This window comes from Dama dama, chromosome 21 (assembly GCF_033118175.1).
Source record: "Dama dama isolate Ldn47 chromosome 21, ASM3311817v1, whole genome shotgun sequence".
NCBI classification, from domain to species: Eukaryota; Metazoa; Chordata; class Mammalia; order Artiodactyla; family Cervidae; genus Dama; species Dama dama.
Genome location: NC_083701.1, coordinates 42,647,705 through 42,675,699, shown reverse-complemented (window position 1 = coordinate 42,675,699; position 27,995 = coordinate 42,647,705). Strand labels below are relative to the sequence as shown.

The following is a 27,995-nucleotide window of genomic DNA, read 5'->3' as shown; positions in this document are numbered from 1 at the left end:
TATAGCCAAAATCAATAATGTGAGATCTCTTCCTGTTAACATTTAGGGATTTACATGTCTAACTTCAATTAGTATTAAGTACTGTTTCCTGCCAACATCCATTTTCATGCATTTTAAAACTGTTTATAGCATATTCACAGTGAGTTTTTTTCATAGTTGAGAAAATAAAAGATGGCTGTAATATTTTCTAAAGCAATTAACTGTTAATTACCTGTCATTTAATCAATATTTCTCCAAATCTTCTTGATTTCTTGGCCTTCCTAACCTTCACCTAGCATATGGACCTTGTTTACTTCCACAGCTCAAGTACCCAGAGTCTGTATTCCTGCTGGAAAATATGATCATTTTTTCAAAATTGTGGTATCATAGGCCTTTAGTGGTTTGACTTGATCAGAGTGCTAGAACTTCCCTTAGAAAGAGTTTGGGTTGATAAAGTCAGCAAATAAATACACAGGACCCCATTAAGAATTTCAGATAAACAGTGAATAACAATTTTTAGTGTAAGCATGTCACAAATATTGCAGGGGATGTACCTATACTATAACATAATTTTGTTTTTTTTTTTAAACCTGAAATTTAAATTGCACTGAGTGTCCTGTATCTTATCTGGCAATCATAGACCCAGGTGACTGGGGACCCCTATACTGGGCCCCAGGCTTTAGAGATCACCCATGGGTGCCTTTCAAGGATGAGGAATCCTCGGCACAAAACAGACATTCCCACGCATTCCTGTACCCTCTTTATACATCATGTTCTGGGTATCTGCAATGCTAGTCTAAAGGTGTGAGCAAGGAGTGGCTGATGGGAAAGGGTGGATCGAGATGGTCTTTGTGGCTGAGGTGCCTGTTCACAGGAGCATGCTAGGCTGGTATGGCCGTAGGACAGAGTCCTAGGTGAGAAGACCGAGCCAGAAGAAAGGGCTGGGGCCTTTGTCCCCTTACCCTGGGCTCTGCAAACGTCAAGCCTGTAGAGAGCATCTGACCACATACACATGCTTTCTGCTGGCTATCAGATAGGGAATGGGTACAGTGAGGGCAGAGTGTAAGTTTTCATTTCTAATGTATGGCTTCTGTTTCTATCCTCTTTAATATCTTCATTTGCTTCAATTCATCTGCCTTTTGGTATATTTGCTTTTTTTTTTTTCTTTTCTTTTTTCTGTTCTTCTATTGCCATGCCACATGGCTTTTGGGATCTTAGCTCCCCAACCAGGGGTTGAACCCATAACCACTGGACGGCTAGGGAATTCCCTTGGTACATTTCCTTGTAGAAATTTCACCAACGAGTGGGTATTTGAAAACAGAAATGAAAGAAAAAAAAATTCCATGTTACCATTGACAACAGCAGCACTGCAAAATAAATCTAGTTTCTCTTTCCTGTACCTAGCCTTTTAAAGGATAGCTCTCGTAATGTACCCAGGTGCTCAGTTTAAGTGCTAACCATTCTCCGGAGGCCCTTTGGTGTGCTAAAACATAAGCTCTGTTCATTTCAGAAGTAACACAGCATGAGTTACAAGGGCAGATTCTATTTGTCAAGACAAAAAAAAAATTAAGTAGCTGGAAGACACAAAGAGAAAAGTAGGCTTTGGGGGAACTATCATATACTAGGTTGTTTATAATATAAACAGTGCTTACTTAGCCTTGTAGAGAAAAGTTAATATTTGCCTAAGGTCCAGGGTGGCATGAATCCACCTCTGTTGGTATGTGCCAGGAAGGGAATTTTAAAATGGCATGTTGTACCAGTTAGAATTTTTTTTTTTTTTTTTCCGCTCATTGTAACAGGAAACCAACTCTAGTGGCTTAAAAAAGTCAGGCATTTATTTTTCTCCCATAAGAAACAGCTCTGTGACGCCACTGAACACCTAGGTCCTTTCTGCCTTTCTACTCGGCCAAACCTGACTTTCTTTCTCATGCTTTCAATATGGCTGCTGCCCTTCTAGGCTGGAAGGAGGGAGCTGAAGAAAAAAACAATGTTGTCAAGTCTTTTTAAAATTGAGGTGTAATTGATTTACAACATTGTGTTAATTTCAGTTGTATAGCAAAATGATTCAGTTACATATATATATATTCTCTCTCTGGTTATTTTCCATTATAGGTTATTACAAGATATTGAATATAGTCCCCTGTGCTATACAGTAAATCCTTGTTGTTTATCTATTTATGTACAGTAGTCTGTTTCTGTTAGTCCCATATGCTTAGTCACTCAGTTGTGTCTGACTCTTTGCGACCCCATGGACTATAGCCCACCAGGCTCCTCTGTCCATGGGATTCTCCAGGCAAGAATACTGGAGTGGGTTGCCATGCCTTCCTCTAGGGGATCTTCCCAACCCAGGGATCGAGCCCAGGTTGATTCTTTACCGTCTGAGCCACCAGGGAAGCCTGTCAATCCCATACTCCTGATGTATCCCTCCTTCGATTTCCGTTTTGGTAACCATAAGTTTGCTTTCTATGCCTGTGAGTCTGTTTCTGTTTTATAAATATGTTCATTTGTATTGTCTTTTTAGATTCCACATATAAGTGATATCATATATTAGTTGTCTTTCTTTATCTGACCTAGTACTTCACTTAGAATGATCATCTTGAGAGCCAGCCAAGTCTTCTTTTTTAATGATTTCTTGAAGGTTTCTAGTTCATATCTCATTGGTCATGAATGTGTCAGAGAGCCACCTCCCGCTGCAAAGGAGGTTAACGTGGCCAGTGTTTCAGCTGGACACACCAGTACCCCAAATTATATTTGAGTTTTCTTAGGAAGAAAAATGGTAATGTTGGATATGGGTAGGTAATTAGCCATCTCTGCCACAAATGCGAACAAGCATACACTCTTCAAAATACAAGTCATTTCTCTCTCCCAACATACATTAACAGGATCATCACTGTATAGCAAACAGATACGAATAATAACACTTTGAAACATGGCTATTTTCAAGTGCTAGTTCATAGGTTGAGAGATTGTCTTTCCAATTGTTTATCTGAGCAGCAGCTAGTCAAAAATTCTTGACCACATTATATTTCCAGCCTATGCAAAAATATACTACTATTACATTTAAAAGGTCATTTAAGAGCAAAAAGCAGGTGACTTCCTTGGAGGTCCAGTGGTTAAAACTCTGCACTTCCAATGCAGTGGGTCCAATGCAGGGTTCCATCCCTGGTCAGGGAACTGGGAAGTAAGATCCCATATGCTATGCCATGCAGCCAATAAATAAATATTTTAAAAAGAAAAAGATATATCATTGCACTTCTTTGTTATAAACACTGGATTGTTGGTAATAGTAGATATGATATATTAATATCTTGGCATCCCAGGTGGCACTAGTGATAAAGAATCTGCCTGCCAATGAGAAAACTCAAGAGAAGCAGTTTCGATCCCTGGGCTGGGAAGATCCCCTGGAGTAGGAAATGGCAACCCACTCCGGTACTCTTGACTGGAAAACTCATGGACAAAGGAGCCTGCCGGTCTACAGTCCATGGGGCCCCAAAGAGTCAGACACGACTGAGGACACAATTTATCTTATTTTGAAATTTTAGTCTGAGAGCTAAACTTATAATATTGATTCACTGCATGGCATAATTAAAGCAGTGAAAAGATGACCCAAACTGTCTTTGACCTCCTGAAGCTCATAAGCTGCTGGGTTATAACCTAGAGGGGCTGGGAACATAAACCTATGACTATGGCAGGCTGGCCTGGGAAATGAGTGAGAGTGGTGGCTGCTATAAGAGAGAAGCCAAGTGCAGTGGGAGAAGGCAGAATCAAAGAGGAGAGGTCTCATCGGATTGAGATAAACCGAATAAAGTTCAGAAGAAGAGGCTGTCAATGCAGGTGGGAAACACATACACTTGCATTAAGTCCCTTCAGGTAACTATTGCTAATTTAAAAACAGTAGCAACAGCCAAACTCCTGTGATGTTTCAGGCAATGTGGGCTGGAGGCCTAGCCAGATTCTCTATGTAGCACACACAGGGAAGCTTGTCTTCCTCCTTAGACCGAGATGGCTTAGGAAATTGGGCTACCACCTTAGAACTATGTACTAATCAACGTGACTTCACGGAAGACAGTAACTGCAGAACACTTAAGAAATAGAATGTTGATGCTAATTACGAAAAGTGTTATTACAGGAACTTCAAACTGTCCCTTGATCAATGGACGTGAAGCCTTTTGATATTTTCAAAAGATCCCTGTTGATAATTCTACCCTTTGGTTAATTCATTTAACTCATTTCAGAGTGTGGTCCTTAATTCTGCATTCAAAACAGTCAGTTTATTACACGAAAAATCTTCTGAATTTGTCACCTAAAACCCTGCACTCTATTAAAAAGACAGGGCCACATCATTTTTTCGAGAGATTCTTTGCAATTTTAACCTCTTGGCCTGTTTCGAACCGACTCTGGTAGACAGTCTAGGGTATTATTTCGGGAGCAGGAGAACATGAAGAATGAGAGGGAAAGGGAGCCACTGGCATTTTGAAACAACCTTCCTGCGTTTGCCACTCAGTAAGCACAGAAGAGCAGGTGCTGGGGGGGCAGAGATAGGGCATCCTCAATGCCCCGGAGGAAACTTCTAATGATAAATAACTTGAGGGTGGGACGGACGCTACCCCTGGCTCCACGCGGTCCCCACGCAGCCTCCGCCGCGTCTTCGCCGTCCTCGCCTTCCCCTCTCCTACCGGGCGGGTTCCTGCCGGCGCTCACCCGGCCCTCCCCGCCCCGCCGCCCGGCACCGCCCGCCGGTCCTCCTCCCGCGCCGACGCGGCGGAGCGCACCGGCCCGCGGGGTCAGGTGGTTGGGTGACGCCCCGGGAAAGCGCTCCCCACCGCGCGCGGGCGGCGCCACCGCGCCCGACGCCTCCGGGGGAGGGGACTTCCCGGGAGCAGCGGGCGGAGGACGGGAGGAGCGCGGCGCGGCGCGGCGGGCGGGCGGGCCGAGCGGGCACGGGCTGCCGGCGGGAGGCAGACATGGACCGCAGCGAGCAAGGTGAGGCTGCGGGCGCCTCCGGGGTGGGCGCGGGGCCCGGCGCGGCGCGGCTGGGGGCCCGGGCCCGGGTCCGGGGTGCGGCGGCGCGCGGCCTGGCGCCCGGGCAGGTGCGGAGCCTGCGGTGCCGGCGCCGCGAGTTGCGTCCCCGGAGCCGGATCCCGGGTCCTGGTGGGGCCGGGCTGCCGGGAACCGGCGGCCGGAGGGGGCGGATGGGACCGCGCGAGGGTGCGCGGGTGTTGGAGACGGAGCAGAGAGGAAGGGAAATACAGAGAAGGTTCTGGGAGGCGGCGGAGGGCCGGCGCCAGGCGTTCGGAGCCGGGGCGGCGGATCGAGAAGCGCTTTAGTGGAAAGCGGCGCCCGGGAGCCCTGCTGACCCCGGTCTGGGACTGGTGGAAACTGAGGGACTGAGGACGGTGGGTCGTTTGGCTCCGCACGAGGGGCGCGTGAAGCCCTCCCACCCGCATGTAAAGACTTTCTGCCCTCTCCTTAACGTGGTTAGGATTTTTGGTGGCATTTGAGCCTGTGGCATTGGATTTGGTTGCGAACATTTAACATCCCCCAATTGTGGAGCAGTGTCTCTAGGTTTGTTTGGAGGCGGGGAATTTTTCGTAGCGAGGGTCCTCTTTTATCCATCAAAGGTGAAACCCCCCCAACACAAAACCTTAGTCTGATTACTCTAGCTTTGGATGCACTTGTTTCTGAAAATAGTATCTCAAGGGAAATTGCCTCCAGTGAACATTATTTAAGAGAGATGTGGCATAGTAGAACTAGGTTTTCAGATTTAAATATTGCCACATCCTAGAAATCTTTGCTGACAATAACACAGTAACCACACTAACCATAACACAGATTCGCGGCAAGCTTTTAAATATATACATATAAAGGCTAAAAAAAAAGTAACAATATTGAGGTTAATTTTGGGAAGTGGGGATAGGAATTATTACTATTTGAGTCTTAACACAACAGTGTTTTTTTTTTTTTTTTTAATGTACTACTCTCCAGTATCTGCCTTCATGCATACGAGTTTTCATTTAAGTCAAACCATATTCCATGTATACTGTTTTGTAGTTTACTTCTGGTCAGTTGTAAAATAGGATTTTTGGAGCCTTCCAGCTTTCCCTTTGAACCCCTCAAATTAATCTCATCTTACATTCATTTTATACAGTATGTACATGTGTGCACAGTTGTGTCCAACTCTTTGCCACCCCATGGACTGTAGCTCGCCAAGGTCATCTGTCCATGCAGTTTCCCAGGCAAGAATGCTGGAGTGGATTGCCATTTCCTTCTCCAAGGGGTATTCCCCACCCAGGAATTGAACCCAGATCTCCAGCACTGCAAGCAGATTCTTTACCAGCTGAGCAATGGGGAAGCCCCATACAATATGTATTTTATAATATATATGTAATACGTTATATATGTGCATATATACACTTGTCCACATATTGTCTAGATTTCAGACTTCTTGAAGTTAGAAGCATGTGTTTCATTTTTGTCCGCAGTTGAGTAACCTGGTGATTTGCACTTGCTAAACATTTAAATATTTGAGTTGGAAAGCTCCTCACAGGTCTCAGGTGTATTATTGTTAGGAGAAGACCTAGGGGCCACCATGTAAGTCAACATTTTTCTATCTGGATTTTGATGGGGTAGTGAGGGTGTCCAGCATGTGAGCATGCATACGTATATATGTCTTGCACTGTGATATTTAACATAATGATGTTTTTAGAATATGTGGCTATGTTTGGTACTCCTCAAAGTAGGTGAAATATTAGTGTTTGAATTAGGTGAATGGAGTGACTGATTTTATTAGATTTTGTATTCTAGTTTGGCTGGTAAGAATCACGGCCAGTAGTACTTCTGTAATATTCCAATTTGCTGATACACTTTATGTGGTTGTGGTAGGATTACTATTTGTGCATGTGCTTGTGTATATGTGTCTAAGATGTGTTTAATAAATCCCTTGGTTTATAAGAGGAGTCTTTTTCTGTCTCTAATTTTCAGATGATATTCTTTGGCAAAGATATTTGTTAGTCATGTTACTCCTTGTGTTTAATTGTCATTCTTGGAGGGCGAGGGAAATCCATCCTCTTAAAGTGGAGAACCTGGAGGCTAGACTCTAAATGAAAGATGAGCTCGCTGCCTGGGCAAGGTCACCTGAGGCGGCATAGCTTTGCAGTCTTAACAACCACATGGCCTTTCCTTATACTTTGGGTTCCTTCTGCCTCTTTTTTGTCTTTTCATCTTTATGTTCCTGTGGCATACAGTTTTTCAGAAATGTTTGTTGATGGCCTCAGATGAAAGGTAAGTGCCCAAGGGCCAGTCTCCTCCCAGCCCCTGGAACCTACTGATTCCCTCTGAGTTGGTCACTTGCTTCCCACTTCCTCCTGTCCTTTTTCCTCTGTGTGTTAAAGAAACAGAACTCTGGTTGGGTGGACAAAGTTGCTGATAAGACTACAGTGGGTGTGGAGGTAAGTTTATCTGTCAGCTCTCTGAGCTAGCAGAGGAGACAGTTCAGTCTTGAGCAAGTCCACATAGACTCCTGGCTGAAAGTGAGAAGGAGGAACCTGGATTTTTAACTTGCAGGTTCACCAGCAAAGTGTGTTGGCTGGAATAAGGTTTATACAAAATGTGATTCTCTGCTGAATTGTGATTTTTTTCAAAGTACCTAAAACCAAATCAGAATATTTTAGGCTTTAACTTACTTTTTAACATGTGTGGATTTTGTTGTGTTTGTCCCTTAAAAAAATACTCTAGGGACTTCTGTGGTGGGGCTGTGGTTAAGACTCTGTACTCCCAATGAAGGGGAGCCCTGGTTGGGGAACTAAGATCCCACATGCTGCCCAGCGTGGCCAGGAAAATAAAATCCTCTAGATACAAAATTAAATGGCCTACTACTTGTCTTGAATGCATGTCTCTGCTGAATGTCTTCTTATCCATTCCTTCTTATATGAAGTTGTCAAAATCTAGCCTTTGCTACTGATTTTATTTAACAGACCTATAATGTTTTGAAATGAACAGTTTTATTTTCAGTGCTGTATTCTGAATGCTTTTCAGTATCAGTCTGAGATTTGCCTATTTTTCGTGCCCTCCCCCATACCCAGACTCTGTATACAGTACTCTGCTTATGTTGAGAGCAGTCAACATCAGATGATTTAAAATTCACCGTAAACAACATACGGCTGCCTCTTAGGAGTTTCTATGGGTTCAGCACACTTAACGTGTGTGCCGTTTCCCACCTTGAAAGCGCAGCGGCCTGCTAACTGTAGAATACACCATGTAAAAAAACTCCTGATGGCCTTTTATGGGGCTGAATAGATAATTGTGCTCGAGTACTCTCTTATATTGGCTTCCCAGGTGGCGCAGTGGTAAATAATCTGCCTGACAATACAGGAGACACTAGACGTGGGTTGGGTCCCTGGGTTGGGAACATCCCCTGGAGGAGCAAATGGCAACCCACTCCATATTCTTACCTGGAAAATTCCATGGACAGAGGAGCCTGGAGGGCTACAGTTCATGGGTTTGCAAAGAGTCAGACATAATTAAGCACGTGCGTGCATACACACACACACACACATATAGGCATACACTCTCTTATATTAGTAATAACTTGTAGTTTAGCACCATTATATTGACAGTCACCCAGCCACTAAGCATTTTATCTGTGTTTGAATTAAAACACCACCACAGCTTTTTATTTTAAGGGGGTAAGGGAAGGCTGCTATGGTCGAAACAACTGGGGAGAGGGGAAGCCTGCAACGAAACAGTGACACAATAATAGGTCACTATAATTTCAGCCTGGTAATTATGCCTTCGAAATAACAAAATGCTGAGGTATTGTTGATTTACAGATAAAACAAACGTAGAAATGAATGGGTAACAGCTTTGAGGGTCTGCTCACAGATCTCTGGGTGTGAGGCACTCAGCTTCATGGTTTCTTGGGTCAAGTCTTGCTTTCCATATGGTGCTAATGTCTTTGTTAACTTGCATTCACTTCCTGCATCTGTTTCTATGCAGCAGTCTGCTTGGTCCCTAGGGGACAGTTGAGTGGTAGGAGGCATTGGGATCCATCAGTGAGATCTCAGAATAATCTGTGTACACAATAAAAGCAAATACACTCAAGGTTCCCAACTGAAGAGAACACCCAAATCCCGACCTTCTGTGCTCCTGGTCCTTGTATTGGAGGCTCACATTATTTTATTTTCCTTGTAGGGTTAATTATTTCTGTTTAATTGTTGATTGTTTTAAAATCTGTCTTCTGAGACTCCCAAATTTTATTTAAACTGGGTGGGTACCAGAAACCATAGATTTAGCAGTATATTTTTATTAGAATAAATGTCCAAGGGATCAAGGGATTTAATGTCTAGTGCAAGTTGAAAAATGTTTGAATTAGAAGTACTTCTTGGTAGCTGAGAGGAATTGTTCATTTTAGAAAAATCAGAGACTACAGATGGAGAGAAAGAGCATAAAACCACCTATAATCCTACTGTGGAAAATCACCGTTAGCATGTTGGTTTGTATCTATTCATATAGCTGTCCTTTTAAACAAATTACAAATTAATCTCTTATTGAATATGTCATCTTGTATCTTGCCTCTTCTTTAAAACTCAGTATAAAAATACCCTTCTGCAGCATCATTTTGACTAGTGTGACCAGGTGATTAATGCACGTGATAGAGTTCAGAATGATTAAAAGGTTGCAAAATGTTAAATCTCCCTTCCATTCCTGTCTCCTTGGCTATTTCCTTTGGGCAGTGATGTCACCATTATTAAGAGTTTCTTCTCCATCCACCCAGAGAGATTCTACTTATGTAGGTATACACACTTATATTTAAATATGTACAATATTTGTGTGTGTTATAAAAGCTGTAGTGCACAAATTATTTAGCACCTAACTTCTGCCACTTAAATACAGTATATATTTTAGAGATCATTCAACACAGTGTTATATAGAGTTGTTTCATTTTTCAGGGCTATTTGTAGATGTCTATTTTTAGATGTACCATGTTATGTACCATAACAGATGATACTTGTTCCCTATTGAGGGACATTTAGGTTTCCCCTAATATTTTGCTCTTAAAGCTGCAGCAAATAAATCTGAATGCAAATTATTTGATAAATGTGCTGGTGTATCTATGGGAAGAATTCTTAGAAGAATGTGACTGTTCAATTTTGATAGTGATAGATTCTGCTCCATAGAAGTGGTGCCAGTTATAATCCGCCAGCCATGTGTGAGCATCTGCTTCTCTCTATCATGTGGCCAGGGTGTTGTCACATTTTTCATCTTTGCTCCTCTTGTGGGGGGAAAGATGTTTCACAGGCTGTGTTTTATTATATATTTTTATTATGAAGGCCATTATACTTCTTTTAATATGTTTGAGATCTGTCTATATTCATTTTCTGTGACATGTCTGATCATATACCTTGCCAGTTTTTTCTGTTGTTTTATCCTTTTCTTCTTGATTTTTTCATGACATGAATTGCTATTATATTTTTTCCTAGTTTGTCATTCCTTTTTTGACTTTCTGGTGATTTTTTTTCTGAGCAGAAATATTAGTTGATGGCAGTTTTCATTTAATAGCTTTGAGCTTTTGAATCATTCACAGATGCTATCCTCACTTTGAATTTATGTTTTTATTTTTTACCTTTAAATCTTTCCTCCATCTGGAGTTTATTTTGATTAAAAAATGTGAGTTATGAATATTAACCTCCTTCCCAACTCAATTGGCTCCTCCATTGTCCAGCACCGTTCACTGACTAATGGGTCTTTGAAATACTGCTGTTGTCCGTACTAAATTTCTATATTCTTTTCTTTCCCCCTATTCTGTCTGTTCACTCCTAGCAACTAAACTGTTTAAATTATTGTGGTTTTATAACATGTTAAGATGTCTGGAAGGACTAGTCTCTCCTGATCACTCTATTTGTCTTTTTATTGCTAGATGTTTTTCTAGCTATTCTTGCCAGATTTTATTTCCAAATGAACATTAGAATCAACTTGGTCTGGATGAAAATCCAACAGAAATGCAGTTGATATAGCTTTCTTCCCTTCCCCTGTTCTCTATCCTCCTCGTTTCCCTTTCTCTCTCTTTTTTTATTAGACCTTGTTTCCTTGTGTTTTTCTTTATTTAATGTCCCAGTATATGTTCATCATAGTTGTATTGTACATACTATATATTCAATTTTATATTGCATTTTGGATACTACCAGATAATAAGAATTTTAATGTACCATTGAAAAAAGTATCTTGAAACTATATTTTTTGACGACTGTACCCAAAAAGCATTTGATGTTTAACTTTCTTTGTGGGAATATAGATTGCTTTTCATTTTAGCTATTATAATACTTTAAAGAGAAATTGTTTTAAGATAAATTTCTTGAGACAGGACAAAGGATGTAAGTATGCTTAGGTTTTTCAAGCCTTTGACTAAATTGCTTTCTGGAAAACATATTATTACTGCCTTTTTATTGCAGTAAAAAAGCATGACAAGAAATATATTATCACAACTTTATTTAAGTGTATAGGATAGTATTGTTAACTCTTATGTACTTTATTGTGTAACACATCTCTAGAACTTTTTCATTTTGATGACTGAAACCCTGGACCCACTGAGCAACACACATTTTTCTCTCTCCACTGCCCGTAGTAACCACTATTCTCTTTTCTGCTTCAGTGAGCTTGATTAGACACATCATTAAAGTGGAATCATGCAGTATTTGTCTTTTTATGACTAACTTATTTCACCTAGCATAATGTCTTCAGAGTTCATCCATGTCATTGCATATTGTAGGATTTCTATCCTTTTTAAGACTATATAATATTCTAGTGGGTATGTATGCCACATTTTCTTTATCATATTTTATTTTCTTTGTTCATCCTTCACTGGGCATTTAGGTTGCTCCCGCCTCTTGGCTGTTGTGATGACAGGTGTGCAAATTCTCTTTTATGTCCTGTTTTCCACTCTTTTGGGTATATACTGTAGGAAAGGAATGTTTATTTCTCCTACCTTTCTTAGTTCTTTGGCTTGTCTAATAATTAAATTAACATAGGGCAGACTAACAGGAGAAAAAAAAATTTAGTTGCATATGTTCGGGGATCCTACAAAAATATATATGAGACCCTCAGGCATTTAGCCAGTTGAGACTTACAGCATTCTGAGCTATGGAGAAAGGGATAGGGTTCTGGGTCTTGAAAGGTGAGAAAGACAATTCATAGGAAGATGGAGAGAAGGTTTGGTAAAGTGTTTTCCACTCCCTGCAGGACTATGGGGCCCAGAGAGGACTTTGATCTCTAGCCCCAGTCTGACTGCCTGAAGTTCACCCCACCTCACCTGTACTGTTTGTAGTTATCTCTTGAGATAGTTCCCTTCCTGGACCAGACCCTCTATCTAAATTCTTTTAGATAGATAAGGGAGAGAGAAAAGATTTTCCTCCCTCTGCTGGATTTTGATTGCCTTCAGCTCAAAATAGCCACAATTCCAAAGTGGTATGTTTGAGGGAGACTTGTTCTGAACTCCTCAATACCCAGAAATAAAATTGCTGGTTCATATGGTAGTTCTGTTTTTAGGTGTTCTGTTTTGTTCGGTTTGTGAACTCCTCTCCTGTTTTCCATTGTGGCCGTACCATTTTACATTCTCACCAAAAGTTATTTTAAAGAGAACAGTGTAGGGACCAAACACCTGCAGAGAGAGGGAGCCTGTGTGGGTTCTAATTTTTCCATATCAGCTGCACTTTTCATTTTCTGTTTTTGACAGGGCCCTTCCTAATTGAGCTGAGATAATATAATATCTCAGTGTGGTTATGATTTGCATTTTCCTGATGAGTGATGTTGAGTACTTCTTGGTCATTTGTATGTCTTCTTTGGAGAAATGTCTATGATGGGGTTATTAATTATTAATGTATTCTGGATACTTAGCCCTTATGAGATATGTGGTTTACACATATTTTTCTCCCATTCTGTAAATTGCCTTTGTCACTCTTGGTTGTTTCTTTTTCTGCACAGATGTCATTGCCTTGAAAAAAAAAATTATAAAGCTTATAGGTAAAAAAAAAAAATGCCATCTCTTTTCATTTAAACTTCTTCCACCTTCTAAGAAGCTGTAGATGATATTAGCCATTGTGTTCCCCTTTTGACATTGGTTGTTCCTTCATTGTTTTGATATCTTTTTATTTTAGTAAATTAAAAATTTTTAATTGACTTATTATTTTTTGACTGCACTGGGTCTTTGTTGTTGCGTGTGGGCTTTCTCTCCTTGTGGCGAGGAGGGGCTACTCTCTGTGGTGTGCGGGCTTCTCATTGCAGTGTCTTCTCTTGTTGCGGAGCCTGGGTTCTGGGTGCGCGGTCTTCAGCAGTTGTGGTACACAGGCTGAGTTGTTGTGGCTCACAGGCTTAGAGCATGGGTTCAGCTGCCCCAAAGTGTATGGGCTCTTCCCAGACCAGGAATCAAACCTATGTCCCCTGCTTTGGCAGGTGGATTCTTTACTGCTGAGCCACCAGAGTAGTCCCTGCCTTCATTTTAAAATTTGCATCTTTGCCTTCTTCTGTTGCCCCCCTCCCCTGGTCATATTAAACATTTGTGTTTTATGGAAAATATTTATTTTTTCTATTTTGGTTTTGGTTATGTTGCATCTTTTATGTTATTTTTCTAACAGAAGACATTATTAAGAGCAGGTATTTTCGGCAATGGCACCCCACTCCAGTACTCTTGCCTGGAAAATCCCATGGATGGAGGAGCCTGGTAGGTTGCAGTCCATGGGGTCGCGAAGAGTCGGACACGACTGAGCGACTTCACTTTAACTTTTCACTTTCACATTATTGGAGAAGGAAATGGCAACCCACTCCAGTGTTCTTGCCTGGAGAATCCCAGGGACGGGGGAGCCTGGTGGGCTGCCGTCTATGGGATAGCACAGAGTCGGACACAACTGAAGTGACTTAGCAGTAGCAACAGCAGCATTTTCTTGGTGACAGTTTTTAGAGCAACTTTCATGGATCTCAGTTGCCTTCAATACTTTTTTCTCTGTGTTTATGTCTTTAGATGCTTTTGTAATCAATACTAAAAGTAGTGGTTTTAGGTAGGACTATTCATTTACACGCTTTGGCTTATAGGCATGGTGACTATTTCATGTTACAGCTATGCAAATGTAAATGTCAGCTTAAAAATGATATAAAACATCACCATATACAGTTTTAGATTGAGAATTTACTTAATAGGATTAAACTTCGCTCCTTGTATTCTGAGCTTTTTGGAGGCATTGTGGTGTGGTAAAGGAGCTTATGGTGTAATGAATAGGGCTCTAGGAATAAAGATAGTAGGTTATCCAACCTGTTAAGATTTGTACTTGGGAAAAAAAAAAGATTTGTACGTGGCTAGAAATCAAGTGTCAGTAGGAGACTGTTTTTCTGTTTGTATTCCAAACTCTCATTCAAGTGTGTACATAGCTGATGCTCCATAAATATTTGTCCTATTGTACATATATTCATTAGAAAGATTTCTAGCATATATAGAGTCACATGGGATTAGATAGAAACAGTTAACAGGGAAAGATAATAGTTTGGCAGGGAGACAAAAATACCTGTTCCAAATATGCTTATAGTTTTATACATAATCACTGAAAGTCTGATCTGTAAATAGAAGCCAAATTGGTACTTTACTTCTCAAGTGTAAGAGTATAGGTAAGATTATATATGTATACATTTACAAGTAGAGGAGGAGACAGTGCTAATTAAATGTTTGTTCTCCAAAGGAAGTTGGATTTAGTGCTCACTAAGTAACTTTCTTAAATGTTTTCTATGCTATTTTGTCAAAAGTAGTTATTTGCTTCTAATGTATCCTGAATTGAAGAGGCACAGATGGTGTTGATACATTTCAGAAGTTTTCCTTCAATGAAATTGAGAAGGGCAGCCAGGATGTTGACAATGGTGGAAAGGGTTTGCTACTAGTTAACCAGAATGAAAATTATATAAAGAGGGAAAATGCAAACATTTCTGCTGGCTGGAGCATTTTAGCAAATTGATGACCAATTTTCCATTTTGGTATATACTGAGTATATCATTCTTGGTATATCAGTTTATTAGCAGTGGGAATGATGATGATTCTACCTGCTTTTTGCATAACTCTTCCTAGTTTTTCTTCATATTATTTCAATTCAGTCTTTCCTAATGCAAGGTAATAGGATTGGTATCACTTTTGTTTTATATATGAGGAAACAGAAGCTGAGAGATCACGACTTCCCCATTCTCTGCTAGATGTGGAGATTGATACAAAACCTTTGTCCCACACCTGTTGTTTCTCAAAGGGTAACTGGGTGGCTAAGAACTGTTTCAACTACATTTGCAAATCAGTTTAAAGGGCTAGGAACACTTCACACTTTTTAGAAATATTTTCCTTCCAACAAATTAAAACAGAATTGGAATCTGAAGGGACACCACTTCAAGCTCTGCATTATAATGACCTAAGTTTTCCAGCTGGGGTTTTACTGGGTCACTTTTAGTAATACCACTACTACCACTAATACCAGCAACAACATCTGCTCAGGGTTTTCTGTATACCAGGTTCTGTTCTAAATGTTTTTCATGTTTCATTTTGAAAATGTTTAGAGCAAACCTGTGAGCCACATCCTTGCTTTACAGATGAAGAAACAAGATGTGATAAAATGGAGTAATAACTTGTCCAGGGGCACAAAGCTTGAGACAGACAGAGCTGGGTTTTAAATCCGAATTATTTGGCCTTAGTGCTCCTGTCCTTATGCTACCTAAAAGTATAATGAAAGGTGTCATTCAAAATGATGCCATTCTGTGGTAGCTACCATGGGGAAGGGAGCACTGGGACCGGTATCTGCCGGGAGCCGTTATGGGGGGTCCCGCCCGTGACGAGGTCATGAAGAAAATACCGGGCAGGCAAGGCCGTCCGAGACCCCATCCATGACGAGGTCACGAGGAAAATACCTGACAGGCAAGCCCGTCTAGGATAAGGGACCCTCCAGGTTGGCCTCGGCCTCTACCCCACCCTGTATCCTCCCCCCTTTTCTGCTGCTGTTCTTGTTTGCCCTGCTGCGGATTCTTGTGTTGCCTGCCGAGAGCTCTCCTGCTGCTCTTTCACTGAGGACCAACTTAAAACCCTAATTAATAAATCTCCTGGATGCTGGTACCCTATGAAGGGGCCAGAGATGAAGGAAATGCTTCAGTTCAAACCCTTTTGCTGGCATTCTGGCTTGTTTGATAAATGAGTGCTCTCATTGCACAAAATGCTCATGATTGTTCTAAACATCCTAAACATAGTACGCTAACAAAAGAAACTATTAAGCATAGGCCCCTTCGCGGGGTGAAAAAAACTCCACAAATATTATAGCCACAAATGTGCCTAATAGAAAATAGTTTAGATAGAGATTAGCTGGCGACTTCTTGCAGGTAATTAACTTTTAGACTAAGAGCCTGTTTTGTGCCATATCTGCTGTTTTTGAAATCCTTTGCATTTCTGTTCTGTAAAAAATGTAATCCTATCTAGTTCCCTTGGAGATGACACCTAATAGAAAGAAAATAGATTAACCACAAATAAGACAGGGTCGGCTACTGAAGTTGCTTAAAGTTGCACCAGGTGCAAGCCATAAATTGTCAACAGGCCTGAAAGCCAAAAGATATTATACATAGAGATTAACCATAAAAAAGGCCCTAAGAGGCACAGAGCCCTTTGCGGGGTGAGGAAGCCCTATTAGAGAATACAAAAAATATTGTTTTAAAAGTGGTTATTAGATCAACGTTTGATTGATGTTAATGTGCTGAGGTTGTGCAGTGAAAACTATTGTTAATATAGTTAAAGATATAGTAAAATAAGAGTTTAGCCCTAGTGTAAAAACAATAAGATAATTGTTAATTTTAACCAAGAGTGCTAAACAGGGGCTGCCTCTCCAGAGCCACAGAGTCTTTGTGTGTTAAACTTTTTAGATAAATTTAGCTGAGAATTTCTGCAAAAAGACTGACTTTTATGTTAACAGGATTGTATGTCTATTATGTTACAACTTGCTGTACCATGAGACTGCCACTTTTCTGTTTTCTGCTAACCTCAAGGCCAGAAGATAATGTACAAAAAACCTATGGGAAAAGACTCTTATAAACAAAAATATACAGAGCACACCTGGTTTCGTGAAGGACAAGCTGATATAATGTTGAACTAAGTCTGTATGCTTATCTGCCCCTTAGAAATGTACCAACTTAGGGTATAAAGGCGATGGTGAAAAATAAAGCAACTGCCAGACTCTGCTGCATATTCCTGGTCTGGTCTCTTTCTTTCTCTCTCTCTCTCCCTAGCAGACTTGGCCCTATCAAGGCCGGTCCCAAGTGTCTCTCTCTCGCCGACGCCGTTCATCCTGAGGGTTCCCCTGGATCCTGCCGGGGCTGGACCCCGGCAGGTATCCACACCAGAACTGTCCTCCTGCACTAGAACTGATTGTAAATATTCAGGGTAAAGAATGCTAGAGTCGAAGTTATGTCTGGGTTGAAAATTTGGCTTCATCGTTTTCTGATTATGAGACACTGAATAAGTCACTCAACCTCTTTGAGGGTGATTATCCCTCAACTATTTGTGAAATTTAAGTAAAAATCTGTGACTGGCATGGGGGCTCAAGAGATACTAATTCTAAAACGGAGTGTTTGTATTTCTGTAAAATGCTAATTCACTGATTTCCAATTCAAATTAAACATTTCATTTATTTGGAGACAATTATGATATGATGCGGGCTTCCCTGGTAGCTCAGCAGTAAAGAATACACCTGCAATGCAGAAGACACAGGAGATGTGGGTTAAGTTCCTGGGTTGGGAAGATCCCCTGGAGGAGGGCATGGCAACCCACTCCAGTATTCTTGCCTGGAGAATCCCATGGCCAGAGGAGCCTGGCGGGCTGCAGTCCGTAGGGTCACAGAGAATCAGACACGACTGAGTGACTAAGCATGCACGCACACATGACGTGATGCCTGCCCTCACAGGCCGGGCTGGAGGATCTTACAGAGAATCTGGCCACTGTGTGAAGTGGAGGTTGTGAGGACTGCCTGGCTGGCTGAGAAGGAAATGAGGAACTCTGGCTGGTCGTCAGGACAGGAATCAACCTCAAGTAACCTTTGAACTTGAAGGTGAAGTAGGAATCCTGGTAATAGGTAAGAGAAGGAAGTGTGCGGAAGAGGATTTGGGAAGAAGCTTCAGTATGTGCAAAGGTGCAGCGGTATGAAAGGGCAAAAAGAGGCCGGCGATCCTCAGAAGTTCCCTGTGACTGGAGCCCACAGTGGTCACTAGGGGTGTGTGAGCGGGCTTGTGTGCTGGGGTCAAGGTTCAGGACTGTGCTGTTCAGAAATAGGCTGGTGGTGGCAGGTTGGAGTTTCGTTTCAGAGAAACATTTTGGCATCTGTGTAGAAGGGACTAGCTAACCCAGCAGGGGTGGCACTGTGTTCCATGCCAGCGGTGGGGGGGGGTGCTGGATTCCTGAGGGATTTTTGGGTAGAATGGGTCAGATGTGAAGGGCAAGGATCTCAGAATAAAGAAGAGCAGAGAATAAAGAAAAGCCCTTGGGCTTTTCAGACCGCATGGACTTGGAAAGGGACCAGAGGCAAGGGAGAGAGAGGGGGTTTCATTTGGGTTGTGTATTACATCTGAGGTTTGTTCCGTTTGTCCAAAGTTGTATAACAGACCATCCCCACACCTAGTGGTTTAAACAACAGCATTGTTTTTTTTTTTTTAATGGTCACAGACCTGTACGTGGGCAGGGCTTGGTGGGGACAGCTTGTCTCTCCTCCACTCAGTTCAGCTGGGAGGCTTGTAGCGTGAGGCAGGGCTCATCTGAAGGCTTCCTCACCCACATGGGGGCCAGCAGTTGGGGCTCCTTGGGCACCTGGTTGAATCCCCATGATCTCTGGTGGAAACAGCGTGACCTGTTTGAGGATGGTGGTTTGCTTGGCTGTTTTTAGCTGGAGACCATGTGGTTGGTGCAGCAGCAGGCCCCCTCAGGATGCCCCGTAACAGGCTTCTTATATTACCCTAGTGCTCCCAACCCATGGGTCCTAAGAGACAGGCTGGCAGGGGCTGTGTGGGCTTTATATGACCTAGCCTCAAAGTCATGTGGAGTCACTTCCTCCTTGTTCTGTTAGGAACGTGTCACAAGGGCCAGCCCAGGGAGGAAGAGTTAGACACCGCTTTTGGTGGGAAGAGCGTGCGTACAACAGATGTGTGCACATGTTTTAAAACCGCTGCTAGGTCCTTGAGGGATGTCGGTGTGACTGGGTTAGGGGTGAACTGTGGATCTCTAAGAGAAGGAGCTGGGCAGGAGAGCATGTGATCATTTGTAGCTATTAATTATTAGCATGTTACTTCCATATTAGTGCATGTGATATTTGAAGCTATTAAGTGGCTGAGATGGCCCAGGAACAAAAGTAGAACAGAACATGGAATTTGAAGATTTCAGGGCAGGGAGAGGAAGGTGCAGGGTAGGAAGTGTAACTTTCACAGGCTCTGGAGAGGCCAGGTAGATTGAGGGGAAACAGTAGATAATGGCTTTGGTGATGAGGACCAATTATGGATAATGCTGAGAGATTCAAGCTCCAATGGTCAGGAGGGAGTTGAGGAGAAGGAACAGGGCAGATGCTATGGATTTGGGCCTTTGAGAAGGGTCAAATGTATGTATGTGTGTGTGTGTGTTTTGGTTTTTTTAAAATACAAGTTAAGAGACTGCCCTTTTGAGAAGCAAGATGGTGTTTTAAGGGGAAATCTGGATTACCTTGGTGATTTGCTTGCCTGCACTGAGTATTGTTTTTGCTTCTAGACACACAGAGGATGCTGTTTTGACCTTTGTGCCTGTTTGTAGAATGAGAGAAGAAAGCGAGGCAAGGGAGAATAACTGGATGTGCCAGTCCTGTGTAGGTCACTGGTTTTGGTTATGATGCTTTTAATGCACAATGTATTTTAATAGTCCTAGCCTAGAGTTTGACCTTCAAGGTGCTCAAGTCTGTACGCAATAACTCACTTGAATGTGTAAGAACCTTGTGGGGAATAAGTACTTATTAAATATCTGTGAAATGAAAGCATGATACATTCTCCAGGTGGAGTGAGGGCCACAGAAGCAATTTAGCCTCGAGTTGACATTAGAGCCAAATCATAGTAAAGCTGTGCCTTTTTTTTTTTTTTATACTAGCAATTTCTCAGTGCATATCTGAAGTTGTGAGTGCTCCCTTTTCTTCATGGCAGATCTCAGCTGCAGGATTGATTTATGCTGCATCTGAATTTGTCAAATAGTCTCTTGAGAAATATTTTCCCTCCAGAATGGCAGTCCCCCCACTGGCTGGGCCCCTGTTGACCTTCCAGTCGGCTGCCCTGGTGATTTTTCGGTAGGTGGCTACTTGCTATTCTCTGCTTCAAGAATTCAATGAAGATTTTGACTAACAGTAAAGATAGGCTCAGTGGTAAAGAATCTGCTCATCAGTGTAGGAAGTGTAAGACACGTGGGTTCGATCCCTGCGTTGGGAAGATCCCCTGGAGTAAGAAATGGCAACCTGCTCCAGTATTCTTGCCTGCAAAATGAAAATCCCATGGACAGAGGAGCCTGGGGGCTACCGTCTTTGGGGTTGCAAAGAATTGGACATGCCTGAGCAACTGAACACATAACACACACAAAGATAAGATGGCAGATTTCTCTTGGCTTTTATTTTTCCCTTCATTGCAGTCCCTTCCCAAACTTCCTGCCTCTTTTTAGCCCTGATTAGAGATTCCAGGGCTGGGCTGCCTTGCAGTGACCTCTGGCTGGGCCTGTGGTCACTACCCATGAGGGTCTGATGACATGTTCCTAATCTGATTATTCTCTTCACAATGGCAACATTGCTGTTAAATTTGAAAAGCCGTGACCTATGATGAAGCAACCAACTTTTCAGAGTGCACTGGGTCCCTCGTGTTCGTAGCAACAGGGTTTACAAGGCAAGGAGTTAGGTTTCCAGTGTTCACAGTAGCATTGTTTACAATTGGCAAGGTACGGAAGCAACCAGAGTGTCCATTGACAGATAATGGATAAAGAAGATGCGGTGTATATATACAATGGAATACCACTCAGTCATAAGGACAGTGAAATTTTGCCATTTATAGCAGTGCAAATGGACCTGGAAGGCATTATGCTAAGGAAAATAAGTCGGAGAAAGATAAATGCTGTATGATAATCACTTATATATGAAATCTAAAAAATACAACCAACTGGTAAGTAAAACAAAAAAGAAGCAGGCTCACAGATACAGAGAACGAACTGGTTTTCAGCACTGGGGAGAGGGAACAGGGAAGGGCCATGTAGGGGTAAGGGGGGAAAGGTTACTATGGGATTATGTGAAATCATGTGTGAAACTTTTGAAAACTGTGAAGCACTCTAGAATTTAAAGAATCTTTCATTCAGTATAAAAAACAAACAGAAAACCAAGTGCAGTGGGTTACTTTGATAATTTTCTAAAACCCAGTGCTGCGTGAACCTCAAATCCAACGTCAGTCTGTCCACGCCCCTCAGTTTGGGTGTGCACATGCATACTTGTTTCTCTGACTTTTCTGTCGTCCCTCTTTGCTTTTGCATTCTTCCCTTTTTGTGTCTTTTTATTCCACCTAATTTCCATTTTCTTCTTTTTCTTTTTTATCCTTCTCCATTTGGGATATACTGTGGAACTCAGAGGTTTTGTTGCTCTTGTTCTTTTTGTTTTGCTTTTACTTAAGGGATGTCATGGATTTATTCAAGATGTTTTATGTTTCTTATTAGTATTAATTTTTTTCTGTAGGGGTTAAAAAAAGCCCTGAAAACAGATTTCCTAGTTTGTTCATTTATTATTAATTTCATTGCTATTGTGTAGCTAATTTAGATCCCCCCGCCCCCGTTGGTATGTGTATAGTGATTCAAAGCTTAGAAAAAATTACTTCAAATTATTAATTGGGAATTTTCAGAAATCATACTTTAGTAGTTGACCTATTTGTGTTTCTCTGTGTGGAGTCTCAGCGAAGTTAGAAACACTCAGAAGCTACATAATTCTTAAAACTTAATAGCACCCCAATGTTCATATCAGCACTATTCATAATAGCCAAGACATGGAATCAATCTAAATGTCCGTTGACAGAGGAATGGATAAAGAAGATGTAGTGTGCGTACATAAATTATTCAGCCATAAAAAGAATGAAATATTGCCATTTGAAGCAGCATGGATGGACCTAGAGATTATCATGCTAAGTGAAGTGAGTCAGAGAAAGACAAATATCATGTGATATCACTTATATGTGGAATCCAGACTATGACACAAATTAATTTATTTATGAAACAGAAACAGATTCACAGGCATAGAGTACAAATACATGGTTACCAAAGGGTAAGTGCATGGGGGAGGGATAAATTATGAGTTTGGGATTAGCAGATACACACTACTGTATATAAAATAGATCAACACTAAAGTCCGTTGGATTGTAGAAAAAGCAAGAGAATTCCAGAAAAACATCTACTTCTGCTTCATTGACTACACTAAAGCCTTTGACTGTGTGGATCATAACAAACTGTGGAAAATTCTTCAAGAGATGGGAATACCAGACCACCTTACCTGTCTCCTGAGAAATCTGTGTGCAGATCAAGAAGCAACAGTTAGAACCGGTCATGGAAAATGGACTGGTTCCAAATTGGGAAAGGAGTACTTCAAGGCTGTATATTGTCATCCTGTTTATTTAACTTATATGCAGAGTACATCATGAAAAATGCCAGGCTGGATGAAGCACATGCTGAAATCAAGATTGCTGGGAGAAATATCAATAACCTCAGATATGCAGATGACACCACCCTTATGGCAGAAAGCAAAGAGGAACTAAAGAGTCTCTGGAAAGTGAAAGAGGAGAGTGAAAAAGTTGGCTTAAAGCTCAACATTCAGAAAACTAAGATCATGGCATCTGGTCCCATCACTTAATGGCAAATAGATGGGGAAACAATGGAAACAGTGGCAGACATTATTTTCTTGGGCTCCCAAATCACTGAAAATGGTGACTGCAGCCATGAAATTAAAAAACTCTTGCTCCTTGGAAGAAAAGCTATGACCAACCTAGACAGTGTATTAAAAAGCAGAGACATTACTTTGCCGACAAAGGTCCATCTAGTCAAAGCTGTGGTTTTTCCAATAGTCATGTACAGGTGTGAGAGTTGGACCATAAAGAAAGCTGAGTGCTGAAGAATTGATGCTTTTGAACTGTGGTGTTGGAGAAGACTCCTGAGAGTCCCTTGGATAGCAAGATCAAACCAGTCAATCCTAAAGGAAATCAGTCCTGAATATTCATTGGAAGGACTGATGCTGAAGCTGAAGCTCCAATACTTTGGTTACCTGATGCAAAGAACTGACTCATTGGAAAAGACTCTGATGCTGGGAAAGATTGAAGGCAGGGGGAGAAGGGGATACCAGAGGATGAGATGGTTAGATGGCATCACTGACTTGATGGATATGAGTTTGAGCAAGCTCAGGCGTTGGTGATGGACAAGGAAGCCTGGCGTGCTACAGTCCATGGCATCACAAAGAGTCAGACATGACTGAGCGACTGAACTGAACTGGACTGAAGGTCCTCCTATACTATTGAACTATATTCAATATCCTGTGATAAACCATAATGGCAAAGAATATGAAAAAGAATGTATATATGTATATGTATAACTGAGTCACTTTGCTACGCAGCAGAAATTAACATGTTATAAATCAAATATACTTCAATAAAATAAACTAAAAAAAGAATTAAAGGAAGTGGTTAGTTGCAGTTCTAGTCTGTTGCCGTGCCAGGATATGGACCTTTGTGAGACTGTCACTTCCACCTTGGACTCTAGATATGACACGCTGGCCACCAGCGGGTGCTCCGGCTCCCTGAGCTGAAGGAGGGGCGTCTGGGTGGGTGGCCCCTTCCATGCGGGTTCTGGGCGCTGTTACTGGGCGAGAGCTTCAGGAACCCTGTGTCCTCTGACTCCCCTGCTTCTGAGCAACTTGCCTGTCTGCCCAGCCACCCTCTTGCTTTTGACAGGGAAATGCCATTTGGGGGAATTTTTAATGTGTGTTCATGTTTCCCTTAATAGCAGTATGCTGCACCCATAGTTTCCACGCTGAGCATTCTTTTCAAACGTTGTTGTGTCCTTGGCAGGTGCGTCCTGCACAAGAGAGAGCGGCATTTCTGCTGGCCTTTCTCTCGAGTTTGCAAAAGGTGCATGAAAGGCTATAGAGGACAAGGTGGGGATGGTTTGGGTCTTTTAGTTTTGGAAGAATTTGAAATTCTTAATTCTTTTCGGCTAGTGCTATGTGCATAGAAAGGGACTTTTATGTGGCGATGATGCTAAAACATTAATTCGGTGCCTGGCTCCAGTCAAGCAGTGGTGGGCGGCAAATGCCTCTTCCTACCCTCGCCTCAGCTCCCTGTAGATGTTCTCTTCCTCTTCTGTTTTCCTGGTGAGAGGGTTTGATATGTAGGGGCTTAGAGAGCCCCCCCTGGGATCATGTAGTTTCTCTGCAATATTTACCACCTCTCAGTAGGTGTGTTCTCAGTCGCTCAGTCTTGTCCGACTCTTTGCGACCCTATGACTGCAGCCTGCCAGGCTGCTCTGCCCATGGGATTCTCCAGGCAAGAACACTGGAGTGGGTTGCTGTGCCCTCCTTTGAGATATCTTCCTGAACCAGGGATCCAACCCGCATCTTGGATTCTCCTGCATTGGCAGGTGGATTCTTTACCACTGAGGCACCTGGGATTCAGGTAGAGAGACCTCATTTTAAATTAATTTGTTGCAAACATAGATTTGCCTCAGTGGGGCTGATTTAATAATATCAAGTCTCCAGTGTAAGGAATCTTGCCTGTGGAACGTTGTGGGAACCGCGGATGCGTGGACTATTTTGATACCCATATGGCAAAAATCCCTGGGTCTCGGACTTCCTTGGTGGCACAGTGGGTAAGAATCTGCCTGCCAGTGAAGGAGACATGGGTTCAATCAGTGGTTTGGGAAGATCCCACATGCCAGGGAGCAACTAAGCCCCTGGGCCACAACTACTGAGCCCATGCTCCGCAATAAGAGAAGCCGCCACAGTGAGAAGCCCATGTACTGCAAAAGGCCTCACTCTTTGCAACTAGAGAAAGCCTAAGAGCAGCAATGAAGACCCAGGGCAGGGAAAAAAAAAAAAAAGAAAGAAAGAAACTTTGGATCTGCAAATGCAGTCTTGAGATGGCTATTGTGGGGAAGAGGCAGAGATGGAGGCGAGAGAGAACTGGGAGGGAGGCGTGTGGTCACCTCCTGCCACTGCCCGTTGAAACCTGGGCTCCCTTTGAGGAATTGTTGTTCCTACTGAGGCTCATCCCAGTTTGAATGAGAACAGTGAGCAGCTCTCAGGCAGCACCCTGGCCCCCAAGTTTTTTTTTTTTTTTTTTTCCTTTTTGGAAGCAACTATGGCCAGCCTGGCTATGGTTCATAGGCTCGCAAAGAGTCAGACACAACAGAAGTGACTTAGCACATAGCTCTCGGCCATTGTTGGGGCTTCCTTGGTGGCTCAGATGGTAAAGAATCCGCCTACAGTGCAGAAGACGGTTCAATCCCTGGATCGGGGAAATTCCCTGGAGAAGGGAATGGCAACCCATTCCAGTATTCTTGCCTGGAGAATTTCATGGACAGAGGAGTCTGACAGCCTGTCCATAGGGTTGCAAAGAGTTGGACCACTGCTGAACAACTAACACTTTTAATTTTCACTTTCGTGGCCATTGTTAATTTCCTTCAGTTCCTGGGCATTGTGTCATTAAAACAGCTCTACTTAATATGTTTAGCATTTTTATATGCTTTGCAGTAATTCTTTATCATTCTGGGGGGCATAAGTTAAACATAATCTTGTTAGAGAAGCATGTAGAAATGCAAAGCAATAAAATATTTCTATTTTTGAAGATATTACATAATTATAGGCTGTAATAAAGCATTCCTTTTATAAAGAACTGAGTGACCTCTGTAATCTTAAGTACTCCTCTCCCACATTTATTTGTTGGTTTATAAGCATCATTCTGCCTTTGAATATACATGTTAATAAAGGGACAGATGTACTCAGGGAAATAAAAACGTTCTCATGAAAGTGAAAACCGAGGTGCAGGCCTCATTTTCTTTATTCAGTAATACTTGTCTGCCTGCCCTCCTCCCAAAGCCCTGCACACACCCTGTCGAGTTAGGACTCAGGTTCTTAATCACAAGCATTAACTTGAAACTCAGGCTGCTTTCTTTGGCAGGCCTTCAGGAGGTCAGGTTTCCTCAGTTCAAAGGGAACCTAAGAACTGCTTGTGCCTGACTCCTTTCACCCAAGAGATCGACTTTAAAGCTGGGATGGCCAGGCATAGTTTCCAGTATTCAGTGCAAGGGACATTTTGGTGGGGGTGGGTGTCAAGGAGGACAGATGTTTTCACAGCTGCTTTGGGTACCTCCTCTGGGAGCTGCAGCTGTCTTGGGTCCCATCGCAGCCCAGGTGGTTCATTTCTGCCCACGTGGTCCTGTCAGTTACGGCGGTGGGCTGGCCTGGCTCCTCCAGACTACCCTGAGAATGTGACCAGCCCCTCATCTCAGCATCAGCTCTATACCTCTGGGTGGAGGTGATGATGGAGTTGGGGCAGGGAAGGAAAAAGATGTTCGAGACTGACCTGCTCCCAAGGTCAGGGGGCCCTGGTGGGGAGGTTGAGGCAGGGCTAGCCTTTTTCCTTTCTTCAGCTGTTAATGGACATTCAGAAATGTCTGCTCTAGAAGGTGCCTTTCAAGCCCACATGCCCCCAGAAGGCACAGCTTCCCAGAGTTGCAGTGCTCCTTTGTTGAACTAACAGATGCCAGGCTCTTGTTTATACTGAGAGCTGCTTATCAGTAAATGCTTAGTCCTTCTCTGACAAATATTGACCTAAAGGCAATTATATTCCGTGTCTTGCTTTTACATGAACTTGCTTCCTAACGCATTTAGACATAGCTATATTGCAATAGACAGATTGCAAAATGATCTTGTAATATGGTTTACACCTTACAGTTATTCTCTGTTTCTTAAGTTTTAAGTCTATTCTCTTTAGAGGTAAAGTATGTTTTTCTTTAATGCTTTTTTCTTTGGTTGAAGAATAGTTGATTTACAGTGTTGGGTTAGTTTCTACTGTATAGGAAAGTGATGCAGTTATATATATATATGTATATACACACATACATACATACACACATTCTTTTTCATATTCTTTTCCATTATGGTTTATTACAGGATATTGAATATAGTTCCCTGTACTGTACACTTGGATCTTGTTGTCTCCATTCTATATAGAATAGTTTGCATCTGCTAATCATTCCCAAACTCCCAATCCTCTCTTCCACCTCTCCTGCCCCTTGGCAACCACCAGTCTGTTCTCTATGTCTGTGACTTTAATATTCTTGATGTAGTGGTAATTTTTTTTAATTGGACATTTCCATTATATGAGAGTGTCACAACATTTTTTGCTTCGTCTTCTCTGTGTAAAGAACCGAAGCTGCTTACATGGATACAAGTAAAAATTTGGCCTTGTTAAAGGAAGACAGATAATTGGTTGAATGATGGAAGATGAGGAGAACTCTGCTTGCTTTTAGGCTAAAAAAAGAAACTATTTTTCTCTGTACCATGGAGAAACATGGCCCAGAAAATTGAATGGCGTACAGCTGTTTTTTTGTAGTTCTGCAGTTGCTTCCAGCATGGGGTTTTGCTTGTATCAAAGAACAAGTGGGTTGTGATGACCTCGATATATGCAAGAGGATAAAGCTTGAAACTGTAGGAACTGATGTTCTTAAAACCCTGGCGTGAGAGTGTACTTTTATTCAGCTTTTTCTCTTCAGTGAAATTTGAAGAGCACTTGTTATAGAAAGCAAAACTTTTACTTGATCTTTTGTGGCAAAGTTAAGGAAGAGTATCTAGGCTGTTTTAGATGTTGGCTGTTAAAATTGTTGTATATGTCAAGGGTGACACCATGCACTTTTGATACAAAGTCAGCTAAGCTCTCACTTTTTAAAAAAATTTAGAATTGAAAAA

The 27,995-nt window shown here is 42.1% G+C and overlaps 1 protein-coding gene across 1 annotated transcript in view; it reads left to right on the top strand.

Annotated features, from left to right (window-relative positions):
- Positions 1-4,877: 4,877 nt before the first annotated feature.
- The window catches only part of TPD52 (tumor protein D52), a 120,870-nt gene continuing 97,752 nt past the window's right edge, over positions 4,878-27,995 (top strand). The window contains exon 1 of the mRNA XM_061123545.1: positions 4,878-4,962. Within this exon, the coding sequence (XP_060979528.1) occupies positions 4,944-4,962 (19 nt within the window). The 5' untranslated portion in view covers positions 4,878-4,943. The remainder of the gene's footprint in view (positions 4,963-27,995) is intronic.